Source organism: Cebus imitator, unplaced genomic scaffold (genome assembly GCF_001604975.1).
Source record: "Cebus imitator isolate Cc_AM_T3 unplaced genomic scaffold, Cebus_imitator-1.0 Scaffold164, whole genome shotgun sequence".
NCBI lineage: Eukaryota > Metazoa > Chordata > Mammalia > Primates > Cebidae > Cebus > Cebus imitator.
Genome location: NW_016107479.1, coordinates 280,491 through 301,694, shown reverse-complemented (window position 1 = coordinate 301,694; position 21,204 = coordinate 280,491). Strand labels below are relative to the sequence as shown.

Genomic DNA, 21,204 nt, shown 5'->3' with positions numbered 1-21,204 from the left:
TATGTGCCCCTGAGTCTGGTAGAAGAGCAATTAAGTTCTATCAGAACAAACAGCTGTCAATAATGAGGTCTGAATTAAAATTACTACCAAAGAAAGAAATCTAGACATCTGCAGGAAATGTGAAAATATTTTTATAACCTAATAGCTGAGATCTGGACAGGGGTATCACTGAGTTTTCCCAGCTGTACCTGCAATGTATTTTGAAATATTCCCAGACTGAAAGAACACTGGAATTCATTGCATGAAGTAGACTGCATTTAAAAAGATGATGTTGGCAGCCTTTGAACAGTGTGTATTTTGATTTCATGTAATCAGCATGAAAATTTTCTATTTCAAACTATTTTGCTGTGCCCCTTGGCCATAAAATGAAGCTTAAAAATAGTTCTGTTATCTTTGTTTTGTATCTTTCCAATCAGGGTTCTATTGCTTGGATATTTTTGTTTCTGTCTTTGGAAAAATACTTTTAGGTCTTATTACATGATATCTGATTTGCTCGCATTTGGGGTTGTTTCTTGCAAAGTAAATTTCACAAGGTGGGCTTCAGGCATCAATTACAACACAATTCCATATATTTTCAGGTATCTGAAGATAGTAAAGTATTTGGTCTTTAAAAAAAAAGAAAAAACTTTACATATTTGAAAGCAGCCCTTTGCAGTCCCTCCTTTCCATTCATCTTTACATTGCTGAGGACAAAAAAATCCATATGAATGAGAGATTACGAACATTTATGTATATGTAAATATACACATATGTACATTATTATGAGTGTTTCTATGCATCTTTTTTACTTTTACGTATAAAAACATTAGGAATGTTTTTGTATCCTCATTACCCAAAGTGTGGCCCGTGGACCAGCGGTAGCAGCATCACTTTAGAACTTGCTGGAAATGCACAGTCTTTGGGGCCACCCCAGACTTACTGAATAAGAACCTCTGGGACAGAGTCTAGGACTCTGTGCTTTCACATTCCCTAGCAGCATGTTCAGACTACTCGAAAATATAATACGTTTATTCTATGTATCTATTGCCATGCAGGGGTACACTGCACGGCAATTGTTACATAGAAGAGGAATCTCTCATTTTGCATCCATGGAGTTCAATGATTGAATATGAACTTTCAGCTCTTTGGTGTCACAGTCTTCTGACTCTTTCCCGTTTTCTAGTATTATTCTACATGCAAGGCAAACCCTATCCTCTCTGCTGTCATCCTTAAACATGACCAACAGGTTATTCTAAGTATACTTAATACTCGTTTTTATTTATTAGTTATTATGTACACATACCACAGTAACTAAAAGTCAATCATAGACCAAAATGTCTAAAAGAGATAGAGCTGACATAAAGGTAACTAGTTGATACATAACCAGGTAGGTTAGTCTGAAGAAAAGAGGTTTATTTGGCCTAAAACTGCTTCTTGCAGGTTGTACGGAAGCACGATGCTTCTGGTGAGGGCCCAGGAAGTTTGGTGGAAGGCAAAGTGGGAGCCAGCCACATGGCAAAAGAGGGAGCAATAGAGAGATGGGAGAGGTGCCACCTTCTTTTTAAATAATCAGGTTTCCTGTAAACTCAATACCTCTCATTACCACAGGGAGGACACCAAGCCATTCATGAAGGATCCACCTCTCATGCTCCAAACACTTCCCACCAGGCCCAACTCCCAACATTGACGATCATATTTCAGCAGGAGATTTCCAGGGTACACATATCCAAATTATATCACCAGGTACACAAAGATCTATTTTGACAGTGCTTTTAAAACCATTTTTTTATTTTTCAGTAGTGGAATAGAGTGGGCGAGCTAATGTTTCATAAATAAAAGACAATTACAGGAACAGCATTTCTCTCTTGGACCAATATTCTTATAGCTTAAATTGATAGAATTGTGAACCTTGGGTTCATCTGGGGAGCTCCAAGGAAATCTGTCATCTGTTCACACTAAAATCCCATTGGTGGGAGTGAGAATCTGGGGGAAAGGGAAATGTGGAACCAAGTCTTAGCTCCCTAGTGACAGCCACGTGCTCTTGATGAAATTATTAAGCCTGTAAATACGTGCAACTACTTGAGTCAAACCAATGAACAAAGAAAACCTTATATTTTAACAGTACCTGTATTCAAGGAGATCAAAGGCCCAGATGCTCAAAATTCATTAGAAAGTAAAGTTCAATGATTAGTAGAGAAAGGAAAAAGAAAATTCTTTGTCTTGAAGCAGATTAGAAGAAAATTCAGTTATGTGGATAGCAATTTATAACTGAAAATTAGAAACCTTTCTATTATTTTTTTTGTATTGGTGTTATTTCATGAAATTTTCATTCATCTTTTAGGATTACTGTTACCAGTCATGGTACATAGTTATTTCAGTGGATGAATGTATTACATAACATTTTTCTGCTTATTTTGCTATTATTTTACTGCATTTGTTTGAGAAGGTGAATCCCATTTTACGTTTTGCACTGAGTGATTCCAGCACCTTATCATTACAATAGCAAGGTTATGAAAAAGTGAAAAAAAGAATAAGGAGTACTTAACAATGATCCTAAACTTCTAAGTTTTGGTGAAATCTAAATAAGGTATTAAATTTTTCAATTTACTATTTAATTTTTAAAAAAGGCATATTTTAAAAATACGATCACTTGAACCCGGGAGGCGTAGGTTGCAGTGGGCCAAGATCGCGCTACCTGCACTCCATTCTGTCAACAGAGCAAGACTCCATCTCAAAAAAAAAAAAAAAGAATGTTGAGTAGGCACAAAGGTTAGAAGAGGCAATAGGCAGTACTGGCCAGGTGCAGTGGCTCATGCTTGTAATCCTACCACTTTGGGAGGTTGAGGTGGGCAAATCAGCTGAAGTCAGGAGTTCGAGACCAGCCTTGCCAAAATGGTTAAACCCCATCTCTACTAAAAATAAAGAAAATTGGCCAGATGTGGTGGCATGTGCCTCCCAGCTACTCAGGAGGCTGAGGCAGGAGAATCACTTGAACCCAGGAAGTGGAAGTGAGTCGAGATCGCATTGCTGCACTCCAGCCTCCTAAGCGACACAATAAGACTCCCTCTCAAAAAAAAAAAAAAAAAAAAAAGGCATACTGAATCATAATTCAGAAACCCATGAGTTTAAGAAGCGAGATCAGAAGCCAACAGGCCTCTGTAAAACCAACACAAAGGCCCGCTGGAGGCTGGTAGGGTGATGCAAACAAACAATCGAAGCAGGCCCCTTTTTAAGGCAGTAGGTAAATTGATTATATTGAGAGTGAGATTCTCGCTGCCTAATAGAAGCCTGCAGGAGTCAAACAAAACAAGGAACCATGCATTTAGGGCCTTCCAAACGATTGGACTATTTATGTTTAAATGAAGATAATAGCATTTTAAAAAAGCAAAACCGAAAAACTCCGTGCATTTGTGTACATACTAAAATCTTGTCTGTGTGGGAAAATGATGATATGCCTTAGAAAATAATCAAAGTGTGCTGAACTTCGAACACCCTCCACGTACCTTTCAGTGGCTCGTCTCTTTGAATTTTGCTTAACCGAATCAGGAGAAATAGCATTTGTATTGCTAATGACAAGCCTGCTGAGTGGACCGAGCAGCTTGCACACATTGTATGTAGTCCCTGTGATTGTAACTTCCTTAGTCTTGAGCAGTATACAACCCACGCAGCTTTACTTGGCGGGCCTGGGAAATGGTTGTCTCCTCTTTCAAAAAGTGGGCAATTTTGTATCATTCTAAACAGAATTTAGAACATGGACCGAACTGATATGGTTTGCAAGGAAAAGCTCTGTGTGAATGACATAGTTCTCTAAACCTCATTCGATTGACCTCTATTCCGATTCAAGTTAACTACCAATTATCAGAGCCAGCTGAGTCTGCTCTATCCATGCCTAATAGCCTGTTCTATCCATCTGTAAAATGAGACCTGCTGCGGCATATTCAGGTGTTCTTTATGCGAACATATTAGCCTTGTAATTTATCATGAAAATCTCATTTTAAGAATAATAGGGAATGTGTTCAGCAGATAATGTTGGGACAAAGCCAAGATCAAGCAGAAGTCTCTGGAAGATTTTAGCTTGAGTCTTCATGTTTGAAAAAAAATAATAATAAGATTAGGCCCATGTGGATTTTTTTTTTTTTTTGAGATGGAATTTTGGTTTTTTAAGAAATTACTGTTTCACCCGGCATGAAAAAATAAAATGCCCAGGGGGATGTAATCTGATAGCTCATCCCTGACCTCTCAGTATTATATACAAGGTTCTTTATCAGGCAGTTGGGGAACTTTGTGCTTAGTCTCTGCCCCTTCTCTGTTGATGAAATGTGAAGTTCCTTTGATCCTCAGAAGACACCACCCAAGTGTACCTCATTTTACCTTTCTAGAGTGATCATGGCTCTGGGTCATCTCCCTAACACTAGATTTCTTTTTTAAGTCTTTGCCAAGCATTCTCCTACGATAACTTCTGTATCCCCTTACTTTCTGAAATCCACTCCTTCAAAGCCAGCACCAGATGGCAGGATTAAGTCTGGGCTGCAAGGAGCTGCCAGTATCACCCAGTCTTCTAAGAATCCATCACTGAGCAAGGCAGTACTCCTAAGCTAGAGTTAATTAGGTTCCATATTTTCTCCCTGCATCTTTGGAGCCTCAACTCGCTATGGAACTTTAATTATGATATTTATTATAGTAACTTTTTACCCATTGCTTTATATTTCTTTTTAATTCCATTATTATGTTATCTTTAAAAAAAAAAATACACTTCAACGGGAGTGAAGGTTCATCTCTGTAGTGCCACCATCGCCAGTTCTTCTCAGAAGTATCGTTCTGATTTGTGTATCTTTTCAGATCATGTTCTGTGCATTAACATGTGTACAAATAGAGATATATAATCTAGAATGGACTTTTTTAAAAATGTAAGTGTATTTTATATATGTATATGGTGTTCTGCAATATGTTTAAGTAGGCTTAACAATGTCTTAGAAACTTTTTTGGAGGGGGTCAATACAGGGATTCAACCTATTCTTTTTAACTGCCACAGTGCATCCATAATATTGATATACCATGGTTTGTTCAAGTATTTCCCTAGCCTTAATGATTGTTTTACCAAGTTAATTTGCTATGTCAACAAGCTACAATAAAATCTCTTTCTCCTCTCTTTGTGCATATGTGTACATAGACCTCCATGCTAGATTTCTAGAACTGGAGGTGCTGTGTCAATGAGTCAATTAGCATTTAAAATGTTAATGAACATTGCAAAACTGCTCCTTGAAACAACTATAAAAACTATATTTTAATTATTATAGGCATATAGTGTATATTGAATAGCATGGATAAATTTGACTGCATTTCCATGACAATTTGTTGAAATTTTTTTTTAATTTCAATTTTGTAATATATAAATTTTAATTAGACAGGTGAATATTTTTGTCAAAGAAACTGATATAAGTTTTCTGGTTATCGTAGGTAAAAGAGATGCTAAGAGAAACTAAACTATCTGTGGGTCTGTTTTTTGTAGAGAACCCCAATATTGTAGAGATGCCCAATATCTGCATGTAAAGTTAAATGTTGATATTTAGCAAAGACAGTTTCAAAATGGCATCCTCATCAGAGTCACATCACAGTTTTACTAGAACAGTCACCTAATTAATCTTATAAACCTGAGTCATAAAATGCAACCTATTCCCATTGAAGTCAAATACTTGTAGTTCCTAAATACCATTCTGATAGGTGAAGCATAATATCCAATCCAATTCTGAGCTGACATAGGTACAAAATGCTCACAATGATTTCTTTTAGTCCGTATTTTACTGTCTTTGCACCCAACTAAATGATCTGTGAAATCTCCTAATTCTGTTGTCTTTCTTTGTCAGATGAGTGAAGTACCAGTAAAGGGTCAGCATGATAACTCCACCACATTAATCAAAGAAGCCAACTTTTAAACACATCTCCAGAATGACTTTAGCATAAAACAGTCCCCGTATGCCTCTTAATTTTTTCTTTTTGCACATTACTACTGTATCACATCACGGGACATTAAGCAAGTTTTAACTCGTGGGACTAACTCAATCATGTTTTTAGAAATTGAAAACAAATGTTGTAACTGGATGAATGATAATATTCAAGTAATAACAATTTCCTAGTAGGCATACTTGTTTAATGGATTGCATAGTCTTTTAGCTTGTAAACACGGGAATGTCTATCAGTCACTGGATTTTTTTTTTAAACACTAAAGTTTAGCAATAATTTGGTTTGCTGCAGAAGTCAAAACAAATACAGAGATTATTTGTGTTCTGATTCTCATTAGTGGAATCGTTTTCCTCACTGAAAAATAACTTTAAAAGTTGATTTGACTTTAGGGATAACAGATACCAGTGTAATGCTAGACTCGATTTAAAAGTGCTGTTTTCTTTTTGCTGGAATTTTCTGTAACATAATAAATGTACCATATTGTGCTGGCCTCAGCCTGAAGCACAGGGTTATGCACTCCTTTTTTTTTAAAAGATATTTAGAAAAATCTGTCTCCGTGCTTGGCAACTACTCTGACAGAAAACAGATAAAAATAAGGGTGGTTTATCAGTTTTGCTGTTCTTATCATGTTTCAAGTTGAAGGCTGTTGAAATGATGAAAAACAAACAGCACTAAATAGGGTTCTGTCATTATCACTGCAACGGGGAGCTGAGGTTTTCAGGATCAAAGAAAAATGCATTTGCTTTTAGAACTACAATCCTTCATTTTGAGAGGTGCACTGCACTCAGATACCTGATGGGTGAAAAAAAAAGTAAATTGGAGAAGGAAACAAAATAAATATATGCTGCTCTGGGAACTTAGAAATTCAAACAAAAGTAGGCTGGCACACTTTTAAAAGCTCTGAATTTTCAACATTCAGTTTCTTAAGAAAAAAAATAGTGCCTGGGGTTTGTTATTTCTGAGCAACTGGAGTGAAGCAGAAGCACAGGTTGTTTGCATCTCATAAAATTATAAGGACTCCTTTATCATTGTAAACATGTATCACAGGAATTTTCCCATGCTAGGGGGTTTGGGGAATGTTTCCATATGCGTTATTGATCAGGGAGAAGGCTTAATATCTTTAAACTTTTTTTTTTTTCTTTTTGTCACTGGAGTTGAGCACCTTCAGTTTCCCTGGCGTGGAAATTGCCAAACAAATAGAGACAACAAAGCTGTTGTCTATTCCCTGGAGGACAGTATCAACTGGCATAAGGATAATAACCAGAGACCAAAACAAAAGTAAGGCAGGTTCTGAAAAAAAAATAGTTATACATTGTCAAGAATCCAGGGAGGAATAAATCAAAAGGAAATGTTGACCTAGGATGCAGCGGTTGAGGTGAATCTTGAAGGAAGGTACATGTCTGCAGGTGAGGAGGAGGTAGAAGGTCCAGCGTAGCAAACGTCCAGAGGTGGGAAGGCATAAAACATGTTTAATTTGACTAGTGCTGAGGGACAGTCAAGTATCTTACAATAAAAATATTACCTGAGGGCCCTGCAGTTTTAATATTGAGACCAGTGCCGAAGGCAAATCTAGATGACATTTTTGAACCTCCAAGTTAGTTAGAGAAACAACCGTCAATTACTAGGGGCAAAAATTACTATTAAAAGACCAGAAACCAAATGGGCCTATGACTTTTTCAAAGTAAAAAGAAAAACCATGATGCAGTATATTTCATGTATGAAGAGATAATATTGGAGCCCAAGAATCCAGCACAAAACCAAGTTTTTGGTCATATATAAAGGAAAAAAAGAAAACCCTTAAAGGATTTCCCAGATATATAAGGCATCAGAAATAATAGTATCCATGCATATGTTGTATAAAGCATTATTGAGAGACCTATTCCAGCCCACCAATAGGTGAATCCAAATAAACTCAAGAATAGATGAGCCATGTCAGAAGGATAACCTGTGAAACATATAAGGCAGGATTATTCTAAGTAAATGCTGTTGATGTGGTTAATTTTAATAAAAATGATATAAGCAGTCCTTAAAAGGGAAAATAACTATGTGGAGCAAGCCCTTTTTTTTCCCTTCACTGCCTTCCAGCTGATGGCTTTCCATTAGTTATAGAAATGTGCTATTGTTTATTCTAGCACTTTTTGTAGGGTATCTTTTCAAAAGCTTTTCCATCCTCTTTATTTACCAGTGACTTGACCTTTAGGTATTGTGTTGGTCTCCTTGGGCTGCCATAACAAAATATGGGAAACTGAATGGCTTAAACAACGGAAATTTATTTTCTCACCATTCAAGAGGCTAGAAGTCCAAGATCAGGGTGCTGGCAGAGTTGGTTTCAGGAGAGGCCTTTCTTCCTGGCTTTAGATGACTACGTTCTCACTGTGCCCTCACATGGCCTTTCCTCCGTGTATGCATACAGAAAAAAATCTGATGTCTTTTCCTCTTCTTACAAGGACACCAATCCTATCTGATTAGGGCTCCCACCATTTAGCCTTAATTACCTCCCTAAAGGCCCTGTGTCCAATACAGTTACAGTGGGGGTTAGCATTTCAACATATGAATTTTGAGAAGAAAGACACAAGTGAGCCCATAACAGATTTCAGTGTCGATGTCACTTCCTTAAAGATGCTCTGCCAGCATCCTGCACATTTGCCTGACAGCACTGCTTCAGATTTGTAATTAGATGTTTTTTCATGTGATTATTTAATGTCAGATTCCCCCACTAAACTGCAAGCTCCAACAGGAAAGGATCATGTTTGTTTTGCTAACTCCTTCTTTGATGTCTCAGCACACGGGAGACACCCAGTAAATGTCTGGAATAGTAGGTGACAGAGTCTTATGAAAATACAACAAATGTGGATACAAGAATAGAGAAAGGAACACTTTTCTGTTTGTCCCCGGGTGGTGGGACTGTCATATATGCTGGTAAATGTGTAGAGACATACTCTCTGGGGAGAAGAAAAGTAGTAGTTGCTGATTTCTTTGGTGTAAATATTCCCATGGATGATTTTAAGCTATAAACATGAGGTCACTAGAGAGATGTGAGCAGTAACACGTCATTAGTGTACTCCCCGCTTATCCCTAGGGGATACGTTCCAAGATCCCCAATGGATGCCTGAATTCCCGGAGAGTACCCCGTGACATGTTTGTTTGTGTCTTTCACCCAAAATTTAATGCCTTTTTCATCTTAACTAAGTGCTTATCACATACTGTGGCGGTGACGTTTGCAGTTTGAGGTGCAGCAGCAGAATAATCATGAATTTCTTTTTCCTTCTTCACAATTTTAGATATAAAGATTGATTCTTACCATAGATCTTAGCAACCTCAGCATACGATTTCTTTTTTCTTTTCTTATTGAGAACTTCCACTTTTTCACTTAAAGAAAGAACTTTACAGCTGCTTTTTGGCATATCCAAATTGCCAGGATCACTGCTCTTGCACTTTGGGGCCATTAAGTAACTTGAAGTTACCTGAAGACAAACGCTACAATGCCATGGCAGTCCGTCTGATAACCAAGATGGCAGCTGAGTCACTAACAGGCAGGCAGCCTGTACACGATGGATACACTGGACAAAGGGATGCTTCGCATTGTGGGCCGGATGGAGAGGGAAGGCATGAGATTTCACCACACTATTCAGAAAGGCATATGACTGAAAAGTTCATTTCTGGAATTTTCCATTTAATATTTTCAGACTGTGGTTAACCATAAGTAACTTGAGATTGCAGAAAAGTCGAAACCACAGATGAAAGGAGACTACTGTATATGATGTTTTCACCTCAAGAGCATACAATAATTTGAAACAATTAAGGAACGATGAGTTTTGAATATCACCTTTATTTTTGATATATTTATTTCAGCAAATAATCCCTGAAAATGTAAAGATTGGCTTTTGCAAGCTCTAGCACACCACTGATGGATAATTGAAGAAAATGGTAGAGGTTGAATCCAGAGCACTTTATAATTTATTATTGTGCAGGGCAAGGGGCAAAAACAGACTGAGATGATTTTTCAATTTTAAACCCAAGTGTCAAGGAGAGCCTGAGAGTGGGAGGAGAAGATATGAAAGAAGAAGATGCTGATTAAGCTTAGAATCTTTTTGTTGTACTTGAAGACAGTTTGAAATACCAGTCTCCACTTGTGCTGAAAAAGAGAGCCGTCACTTTAGGAATCCTTTGGAGACTACTATTGAGAGAAAGGACAGAACTTTGGGGGCATGATCCACATTTTGGGGACTGATAGAGATATGTAATCTGAGAAATTGATATAGATGGAAGAATCCAGAGAAGCAAGTAGAGAATTAGCATTGGAGTCAAAAAAAAAAAAAAAAAAATGAAACATACTGAGGCAGAGTCTGAACAGGTGCCAGTAGATTTCTGAAGATGACATTTAGAGTTCCTCTTTGATTTCAGTTTCAAACGTGGTAGGAATTCTACCCTGTTAGCAGAACCATGATACAGGATCATGATATAGTTATTTTGGGCCGATTTTGTGTACTACCTCTTTTGGATTATTTTGTGTATAGAGTATCTCCACCCCTGTTACCATTGACCCCAAGGGAGTATCTGATGTTTCCCACACTCCCTTGACTAGTGTCCTTAAAACCAAGGATAAAAGGCTTTTCAAGGAACCCGCATTAGGGAAGAGTCAAATGCTGCTAATGGAGTATTAGAGAAGAGCAGGCTACAAAAAAGTCAGCATATTTGGTAATGATTGCTGACCTAAATGGTGGAAAACATTATGAAGCAATGGGGGTGCTGGGAACAGGGTGCTAAATTTTAACACCATAGAACCTGCATTTGAGTCTGCTCTGCCATCCAGGCATGGCGTGGATGACGACTGTAGGACTTCAGGGCAGTTCCCCAGTGTTGTGAGTCAGAGAAGGGGAAAGGAAACCAACATTTGCTGAATGCCTCTTAGGCACCAAGCACTGTGGTAGGAAGGCCTTTGAGTGCCATCTCATTTGCTATGAAATAAATATGAAAGCAGACAGCTCCTCAGATATAAGGCACATTTACTGAAAAGAAGGCAGAGAAAAGGAAGAGCAGCTTGAGGGAGTAGATGAAAGCAAGATTTTAAAAGCCAAATTTCAAATGTTTTGGAAGTAACTCTATCATAATTTTCTCAGCATTACGTTGCCTGTTTCTTGTCAGCTTTATAGGCTGAATGTTAAAATGGAGTTTTTACCTAGAAATAAGTCACTCTTCCATTATGTTTGCAAAACACGGTATGTTTCATTTAGCCTTAAGACTTACTGGATAATTAGACTCAGTAGAAAATTAATGAGAGTTAATTGTGACCATCATGATTTAGGCAATATGGGAAAATAAGGAAGGAGTTAAGTGACTTTGTCAGGGACACACAGCCATTGATATCTGAAGAAGTACCTTGAACCTCATGGTCTCGCTTCCAACTAAAACATACATTTAATATTTAAGAAGTCCCTCAAGAATTCTTCATCATAGAAGAAAGGTAACAGGTTAAGTTCCAGAGGTCAGCTCCTTCCCTATTTTCCATATGAATAGCAAGGTTGGGCAGTTTACAGTATTTTGAGTTTTGGGGGAAAAAAAACAGGTTTTGTTCAAATCATAGCCTCTGTTATTTCTTTTCATCCCACAATTCATGATTTGGACTCATACACGTATTTGATTTTTTTCCCTTCCTTATTTTTTGGATAAAAAAAATCACCATTATGAAAAGGTTGACACTGTTTAGAGTTGGAGTTATTCCTCCCAATTTTTCAAGATCCTGTAGTATCTTTCTGCCAGAGTATAGAACCATGCATCATCCAGACATTTGAATGGTCCCTGATGCATATTTTGAGAAAATAGTCCTGCCATTATCTAGAATTGACGTGATATATAGGGCTCAGTTATAAGGTTTACAGTGTGATTTCCATTGGGAAGAATGGCATAAAACTGTGTCCAATTAGAAACGATGCACAGCTGCAATGAAGACAGTTTAGAAAGACAACACAGAAAGAATGAAAGATGTTACTCAGAGTCTCGGGACCTGCCAAACACAGGATTTGAAAGAAACCCAGAAAGAGAACTCTTTTCCAGGTTAAGTCTGACTTGGGTTTAACTGCAATCCAATGGCATATCAGGAAACCAGCAGACACACTACTTATAAAGTGACTTTCCTGTCTGTTTATTCCAATCAAACACTATGCAGAGCAGTCCTCAGATACTCCTTACCTAGTTCCAAACCCTTGTCAAATGCAGGATTTTGCAGTGACGGAAGAGTCCTGGTTCCTATGTAGGCTTACCTTACCAGGATGGACAGCTCATTACTGGAGGCTTCTCAAGCCAGTCACTAATTTGTTTACTTATTTCACAAACACTGTTGAACCCTTACCGTGTGCTTTGTGTAGGACACACACAGGTTTTTTTAATGCAGTTCCTGCTCTTAAGATAATTGCTATTGTTTATGGATGGCTACCCTGAATTCATAAAACAATTTGGTTATAACTATAGTGAAGAGGGGTATTTGAGGGCACCAAGAGATATGAGGCAGAGGGTGATTAAGACCACCTGGGAGGGTGGGAATGGGGAATGTCAGGGAAAATTTGCCATCTAACAAGCTTCTTTAGAACCAACTAAATAAAATGAGACTTCATGGATCTCAATGAACCGGTCTATGCTAAGGTATGTGCTGTCATCTTAAGACTATGTTTCAGAAGGCTTTTGCATGATGTATCAATATCATGTCAATGTGTGTGTTTATACTTGGGATTGGAGTCTTAGCATCAGTATTCAGGAGCCCTCTGGCATAGGACATAAAAGGGTAAGCTATTTTAAAATACTGGTTATATCAGATTCCCAGTTAGCCCAGTCTGCAAATCACAGAGCTCCTGAATGGAAGCTAGCTTTGATACACACTGTTCAGCAGTTAAATAAAGGTATTATTTTGTTTAAAAAAATGCTCTTACTGCCTTGCAGCCACTTGACACCAAACAGAAACTGCCATTTCAGTTGAGACAGGCACCCTGGTGAGCGTTAACTCATTCATTTTGGAATTCTGGTATCTTCGTTGCACTGGTGCCTTGCCAGACCTATGAAAAGTTTCACTTGTAGCTCGCAGAGTCTGCAGTGTGATTACAAAAGCCATCCATCTTTTTTTCATGCTATAGCATCTTTAATTCCTCATCCTTCCTGTCCTTCCAGTCCTACTTCAAATGCCACATCATACACAAAACTAATACATCATTTTTCTTTCTTGTGTTAGAAATAGCTGTGTATAAAGTATTATGTTCCTTTTATACACTCTGAGCTCTTTTGAGATAGCATGTAAGTCATCTTTATTGCTGTATCCCCTACTTCACTTAGCAGAGTACTTCATTGTTCATTGAATGAAGAAATGGATAGATCAATGATGGATGGACAAATGAATACATAGATACACAGATGATAGGAAAGATGGCAAGTAGCAAATGAAGGAGGCTGTCTGTTGCTGGTTTTCTAAGGTGGTAATATATACCTATTGCTGTTGATTACCAGCCTGATAAACACGCGTGATCAGGAGGAGAAAGTATTTTGGATTGACCATACTTGACACATATGTGACCTCAGCCTGAAGGGTTATGATAAATAGGAAATAGGTGAGGTTTACCATGAGATAGTAAAAACAATCTTTATATTTTGTACATAGAACTTAAATAGACTGAGAGAGTTTGTAAAGTCTATAGCCTAGTCAGATCTGGACCAATAATATAAAAGTATCTTCTCAATTCGGACAGGCTAAATGTTTGTATTTTCTTCATGACTTGAAAAGACTTCAAAATAATGTCCACTTTGTATTGCATGATCAAGAAATATAGTGATTATGGATTTAATATTTTGTACATTTTAAAACAACTAATTTCACTCAGTCTTTTGTTCCCTGCCCTCTGATTATGACGCCTGGATAATAGTTTTGGCTTTAGAGTATTACAAAGTCATCACCGTAGCTATTTGAGTAGAAGTAATGGATGTAAGGTCTAGTTAATAAGAATAATAAAAACACTTTTATTTTGTATTGATTTTTCTGATAGGTTTATTTTGGCTTTTGTCTTTTATTTTCCTCATAGTGCGGGAGTTGGCCGGACTGGCTGTTTCATCGTCATAGATGCCATGTTAGAAAGAATAAAGCATGAAAAAACTGTAGATATTTATGGCCATGTAACTTTAATGAGAGCCCAGAGGAATTACATGGTTCAAACAGAAGACCAATACATCTTTATCCATGATGCACTGTTAGAAGCAGTGACTTGTGGAAATACCGAAGTGCCAGCTAGAAACTTGTATGCCTACATTCAGAAGCTGACACAAATAGAAACAGGAGAGAATGTCACAGGAATGGAGCTTGAATTTAAGGTAAGACATTGGATGTGATGTGGTTCTTCAGGAGCAAGTCATTCGGGGTTTGTCTTTGAGTTGCCCCTTCGCTTTCTTAACCTTTCAAATTTGTGAAGTACAAAATCAGTGTGACCTTTCCCTCAGGTGTCTGATTATAAAACACATCCCTCTCCTTTTCCTCTTTTATTCTTAGCTTCCTAACTATACCTTGAGCCCTTTTGTCTCCTAATTTAAATGACATTATACTTTCAGAAAATAAATAAAAATCCAATAGGCTCTAGGGAGTAATTCGGTAGATGTGAAAAGCAGTACAATTTGAATCGCCATTTACTTTAAACAGAAGATTTCTATCTAAAAGGGACATTTGGGGTACACTGCATTTAAACCATAGTGAAAATTATCTTTGTTGTTTTTTTTCTTTTTTCTATTCAACAGCGTCTAGCCAGCTCAAAAGCTCACACCTCAAGATTTATCAGTGCCAATCTTCCATGTAATAAATTCAAAAATCGCCTTGTTAATATTATGCCATATGAATCCACAAGGGTATGCCTGCAGCCTATCCGTGGAGTAGAAGGATCTGATTACATCAATGCCAGTTTTATTGATGGATACAGGTATCTACTGTTGCTCCTCTGACTATCCAAAGCCTTGATATTTACATGTGCCCTAGTTTTATAACCAGAATAAATTTCATCTCCATTGAAAGCTATTTTTCTGCATCGGTCAGCATTTAGTCCCTTGGTATTTGTTTTTTCTTATTTTGGGTAGGAGTAAGAAGCAATAGTTATGAAGTGTTTAATCTGGCCTGCACTTTTCTTTCGGAAGCCAATTGGATTTCTAAGGAGTTAATAAAGAATCTATTTTGCACTGTATTTCAGAAATTTAATAGATTGTGTGAGAGTAATTTCTAGAAAATGAAGCTGCACATCTAAGTGTTTCTTAAGCGATTTGTCTGACACATGAAATTGGGCTATTAGCATTGCACTAAAAGTCAAATAATAAAGACATACATCATAATATTAACAAGCAATTTATTTTGTAGAGTCCCCAAAATGTATTAAATGCTCTCATTCGATTATGTAATCTTCGCGGAAATTTACAGCAGTTGCATTAATAATACGTTTTCATTTTTTATTATGAGGTTAATATTTGTATATCAGGTGTGAGCTTTTCCATGTTCTCTAAATACTTTAACACGTTCTTTTCATTCTCTGTAATTCAGACAACAGAAAGCATACATCGCTACCCAGGGGCCCTTGGCAGAGACCACCGAAGACTTCTGGCGGATGCTCTGGGAACACAATTCCACCATCGTTGTGATGCTCACCAAGCTGCGTGAAATGGGCAGAGTAAGTGTGGCCTCCGTAAGACATTCACTCCGTGGAGAAATGAAGACTTTAATAACTTTTTTGCCAGTCATTTTTTTTTTTTTTGACATGCAGTGTACTGTGGACACAATCTAGACCATCCATTATTCCTTGTTAGTTTCTAAATTTCTAAAGCCACGTGAAGTTTTTAAATTTGTGTGTTTTAAAGAAAGATCCCGTGATTTGATTCCAGTGTGGTACAGGCATAGAGACAAATGAGTAGCAGTTGTCCCTGTTTGACTTGTGTCTGACTCTCAACATATTCTTACTTCCTTTTATTCTGGACAGGCTCGAGCCATAAAAAGGCACTTGACTTTTATTCCTGAGGCCAATTCTTACTTGCCTACGTTTCAACCCATTGAATAAAGTGTTGGAAAGTTAGTTTTTCTAAGGATATAATCTGGTAATCCTAGATCCCCTTTTTCTTTTAAATGTGTTTTTTCTTTCTGAAATACACAGAAAATAATATTAGAAATACTTAAGGTATCTACTAATACTGCTATACTATTATGACCTAATATTATTTTGAGACACCTCTTAGATTCACTTGATGTAAGCATTTGTTTGTATTTGCTTCAGATAAATCCTCTCTTTGTGTAAATTTCATAGTAGAAGTGCAGCTAAAGCCCAACTTTTAGAGTCCCCAGAGAGAGCAAAAGGAATATCAGACTAGGAAAGTAACTGACTGACTCTGATGTGGCCACTGACTCTGCAGGGTTTAGCCAAGCCAGTAAAATGGCCTGGGCCCCTGTTTCCTTGACAAGAAAGACTGGAACAAATCAATTCAGAGGTTTCTTTGTGTGTTCAGACTGGTGGTTCTCTTCATTGCAAACCACGGTGGTGCAAGTACGCTGTGGTGGTGCGGTGTATTACTGTCATGGCCAGCACTGTCCAAGGACTGATGTAATTATTTGGATAACTTGTAGGTAGGAAGATGGTTATCCTGTCAAAGTATTCAACTCATGTATATTAAGCGGCTAGTATCTGCCGGCTACTCTGCTGGATGCCATGGGCAAATACTGAACCAAAAGGTTTCCCTATTCTCAGGGAGCTCATGGTTTCAAAGAGAGAGTGAGTCATATGCAATTGGAATTACCTTGAATTTAGAAATGTTATTAATGGGAGAAATAAATTAGATACATAGGTAAATAGGTGGATTCTATGCAAAATCTTCTTCATAGCTTGCAAAGTTTAACATTAATCTTCTCTCCTTTTAGGAGAAATGCCACCAATACTGGCCAGCAGAAAGATCTGCAAGATACCAGTACTTTGTTGTGGATCCCATGGCCGAGTACAACATGCCGCAGTATATCCTGAGGGAATTCAAGGTCACAGATGCCAGGGTAAGTTGGCACAGTCTTCAATTCTTAACCATTAGGTGACAAGCAGTGTAAGATACCTCTCTCTCTGGGAGCAGCATTTGCCACTTGACCATTGTCCCAAAGAGAAAAGAAACCACTATTTCTGGAGAACTATTTTTTTTTTTTAATATGTAAGAGTCACATTTCCTCTGTCTGGCAAGCTTTCTCACAAACCTAAGTTTGGCTTTCATTCAAACATAACATCTGGCAGCTCAACCTTGGGGATGCACTTGGTGAGTGTTTGTATTGGGACGCGTTTACTGATTGGTTGGCTGTGCTTAAGTTCACCTTCTCAGCTCATTCTCTTTGGAGCTTTTTTGACTTCTTCATTACTTGAGGCTGTAGATATGTTGTTGTTTTGCAAAGCCCTTTAGGTCATATGGACCCAGAGGTTAATTTGGTATGATTTTGAAACTGCAGAGCAAATGGCATTCTTCAGAAAAATCTGACAAGCTTTGCACATTCTAATGTGATTCCTGGCATGGTTTATTCCTCAGTGTGCTAATGTGTCTGTCTATGAGAGCTGTGCTCCCACGACCCTTGCTGGCTAATTTTCATTCTGCATTTCTTATCTGGATTGTTGAGTCCAAGGTTCAGCCCTGATGTAAGATATTCTGTGCATAAACTCTAATATCCTTGCCTTTGGCCACTTTCAACCCATGATTACAAACACAGCTTAAGGGAGACCAGGTCAGTTAAAAGACCTGCCTTGTGTTTGGAACTGTCATAGTGGATGGGTTGAATAAAACTCCTGGGTAGAGCTATTTACTTGATTCATTGTTTTTCCTGGAAAGCAGCTTTCTCCAAACTTATGGTTGGAGACAGTCTGCTAATCCCCAAAGCCTGGCCCTGGCTGTTGACCTTAAGAGAAAGAGAAATTGCTAACCTTAAGTTAGCAGGAGGGACGGCCTTGGTGACAGACCTGTTAATCTCAGAAAGTCCTGTTAACTATTTTGAAGGTGACTGCATTCAAGGCAGCAGTTAAGTCTCTAGGTCTCCAGTGTGAGTTGCCCAGGCAAGCAAGCCTTGGTGATCTGCCCCACTGGAAAAAAAGAAAATCAAACTCTTTCAGAATTTGAAGCTAGGTATGTGAGTGAAAATAGTAAGCAGATTTTGAGCAAACTCACCAACTGATCCTGGTGATAAAGACAAGGGACCAGGCCCCACCCGTGGCAGAGATGCCTTACTCTACACATGCTCAACTTAAATCTGATCACAAAAAACAAAAGAAAGTTGAAAGTGGAACTTGCTCACATTTATTTTTTTAAGTCTCCCTGTGATTGTATAATTTTCTTAGCTACCACATTTGCTGTTTGTGCTCCTGGAGTGTTTCTAATCTCAACTTCCCAGTTTAGAACGCAAACTGGAACTTGAGAATACAGTATTTCGATGTTGTTATTGTTGCTGTTGTCTTCTCCTTTTCTAAAAAAATTATACTTTAAGTTCTGGGATACAAGTGCAGAACGTGCTGGTTTGTTACATAGGTATACACGTCCCATGGCGGTTTGCTGAACCTATAAACCTGTCATCTATATTAGGTATTTCTCCTGTTATCCCTCCCCTAGCCCCCCACACCCTAACAGGTCCTAGTGTGTGGTGTTCCCCTCCCTGTGTCCATGTGTTCTCATGGTTCAACTCCCACTTATGAGTGAGAAGATGCAGTGTTTGGTTTTCTGTTCTAGTTTGCTCAGAATGATGGTTTCCAGCTTCATCTGTGTTCCTGGAAAGGACAGGAACTCATTCTTTTTTATGGCTGCATAGTATTCCCTGGTGTATATGTGCCACCTTTTCTTTATCCAGTCTATCATTGATGGGCATTTTTGTTGGTTCCGAGTCTTTGCTATTGTGAACAGTGCCACAATAAACAGATGTGTGCATGTGTCTTTATAGTAGAATGATTTATAATCCTTTGGGTATTTACCCAGTAATGGGATTACTGGGTCAAATGGTATTTCTGGTTCTAGATCCTTAAGGAATGCCAAACTGCCTTCCACAATGATTGAACTAATTTACACTCTCACCAACGTGTAAAAGCCTTCTATTTCTCTACATCTTCTCCAGCATCTGTTATTTCCTGACTTTTTAATGATCACCATTCTAACTGGCATGAGATGGTATCTCATTGTGGTTTTGATTTGCAATTCTCTAATGACCACCGATAGTGAGCTTTTTGTCATATGTTTGTTGATCACATAAATTGTTCTTTTGAGAAGTCTCTGTTCATATCCTTTGCCCGCTTTTTGATGGGGTTATTTTTTTCCTTTAAATTCGTTCAAGTTCTTTGTAGATTCTGAATATTAGGCCTTTGTCAGATGAACAGATTGCAAAAAATTTCTCCCCCCCTGATGATTTTCTTTTGCTGTGTAGAAGCTCTTTAGTTTAATTAGATCCCAATTGTCAGTTGGGGGTTTTGTTGCCATTGCTTTGGGTGTTACAGTCATGAAGTCTTTGATCATGCTTATGTCCTGAATGGCGTTGCCTAGGTTTTCTTCTAGGGTTTTTATGGTTTCAGGTCTTACATTGAAGTCTTTAATCCATCTTGAGTTGATTTTTGTATAAGGTGTAAGGAAGGGATCCAGTTTCAGTTTCCTGTATATGACTAGCTAGTTTTCCTAACACCATTTATTAATCAGGGAACCCTTTCCCCATTGCTTATTTTTGTCAGGTTTGTCAAAGATCAGTTGGTTGTAGATGTGTGGCATTATTTCTCAGGCCTCTGTTCTGTTCTATTGGTCTGTATATCTGGTTTTGCAGTAGTATCATGTTGTTGTGGTTACTGTAGCCTTGTAGTATCATTTGAAGTCGGGTAGCATGATGCTTCCAGCCTTTTTCTTTTTGCTTAGGATTGTCTTGGCTATACAGGCTCTATTTTGGTTCCATATGAAATTTAAAGTCATGTTTTCTAATTCTGTGAAGAAAGTGAATGGTAGCTTGATGGGGATAGCATTGAATCTCTAAATTACTTTGGGCATTATGGCCATTTTCATGCTATTGAGTCTTCCTATTCATGAGCATGGAATGTTTGTCCATTTGTTTGTGTCCTCTTTTATTTCCATGACCAATGGTTTATAGGTCCTTCACATCCTTTATTAGTTGTCCCCCTAGGTATTTTATTCTCTTTGTAGCAACTGTGAATGGGAGTTCACTCAATATTTGTCTGTTTATCTATTATTTGGTGTAGAGGAATGCTTGTGATTTCTGCACATCGATTTTGTATCCTGAGACTTTACTGAAGTTGCTTTTTAGCTTAAGGAGATTTTGGGCTGAGACCATGGGGGTCTTCTAAATATACAAGCATGTTGTCTGCCAATAGAGACAATTTGACTTCCTCTTTTCCTAAAGGAATACCCTTTATTTCTTTTTCTTGCCTGATTGCCCTGGCCAGAACTTACAATACTATATTGAATAGGAGTGGTGAGAGAGGGTATCCTTGTCTTGTGCCTGTTTTCAAAGGGAATGCTTCCAGCTTTTGCCCATTCAGTATGATATTGTCTGTTGGTTTGTCGTGAATAGCTCTTATGATTTTGAGATACATTCCATCAATATGTAGTTTATTGAGAGTTTTCAGCATGAAGAGATGTTAAATTTTATCAAAGGCCTTTTCTGCAAAAACTATTGAGATAATCATGTGGTATTTGTCATTGGTTCTGTTTATGTGATGGATTGCGTTTATTGATTTGCATATATTGAACCAGCCTTGCATCCCAGGGATGAAAACGACTTCATTGTGGTGGATAAGCTTTTTTGATGTGCCACTATATTCAGTTTGCCAGTATTTTATTGAGAATTTTCACACTGATTTCATCAGGGATATTGGCCTGAAATTTTCTTTTTTGTGTCTCTGCTAGGTTTTGGTATCTGGATGATGCTGTTCTCATAAAATGAGTAGGGAGGGGGTTCCTCCTTTTCTACTGTTTGGAATAGTTTCAGAAGGAAAGGTACCAGGCTCCTCTTTGTATCTCTGGTAGAATTTGGCTGTGATTCTTTCTTGTCCTGGGCTTTTTTTTTTTTCTGGTTGGGAGGATATTAATTACTGCCTCAATTTCAGAACTTGTTTTTTGCCTATTTAGAGATTTGACTTCTTCCTGGTTTAGTGTTGGGAGGGTGTATGTGTCTAGGAATTTATCCATATAGTCTAGTTTATTTGCATAGAGATGTTTATCGTATTCTCTGATGGTAGTTTGTATTTCTGTGGGATCAGTGGTGGT

General features: G+C 37.9%; 1 protein-coding gene across 47 annotated transcripts in view; it reads left to right on the top strand.

The window, feature by feature from the left end:
• Nucleotides 1-21,204, top strand: part of PTPRD (protein tyrosine phosphatase receptor type D) — a 2,344,803-nt gene that overhangs the window by 2,311,965 nt on the left and 11,634 nt on the right. For all 47 annotated transcript variants that reach the window (XM_037744085.1, XM_037744087.1, XM_017544042.2 and 44 more), the window contains 4 exons: nucleotides 14,001-14,286; nucleotides 14,704-14,882; nucleotides 15,491-15,617; nucleotides 16,853-16,978. In XM_037744085.1, the coding sequence (XP_037600013.1) occupies nucleotides 14,001-14,286; nucleotides 14,704-14,882; nucleotides 15,491-15,617; nucleotides 16,853-16,978 (718 nt within the window). The remainder of the gene's footprint in view (nucleotides 1-14,000; nucleotides 14,287-14,703; nucleotides 14,883-15,490; nucleotides 15,618-16,852; nucleotides 16,979-21,204) is intronic.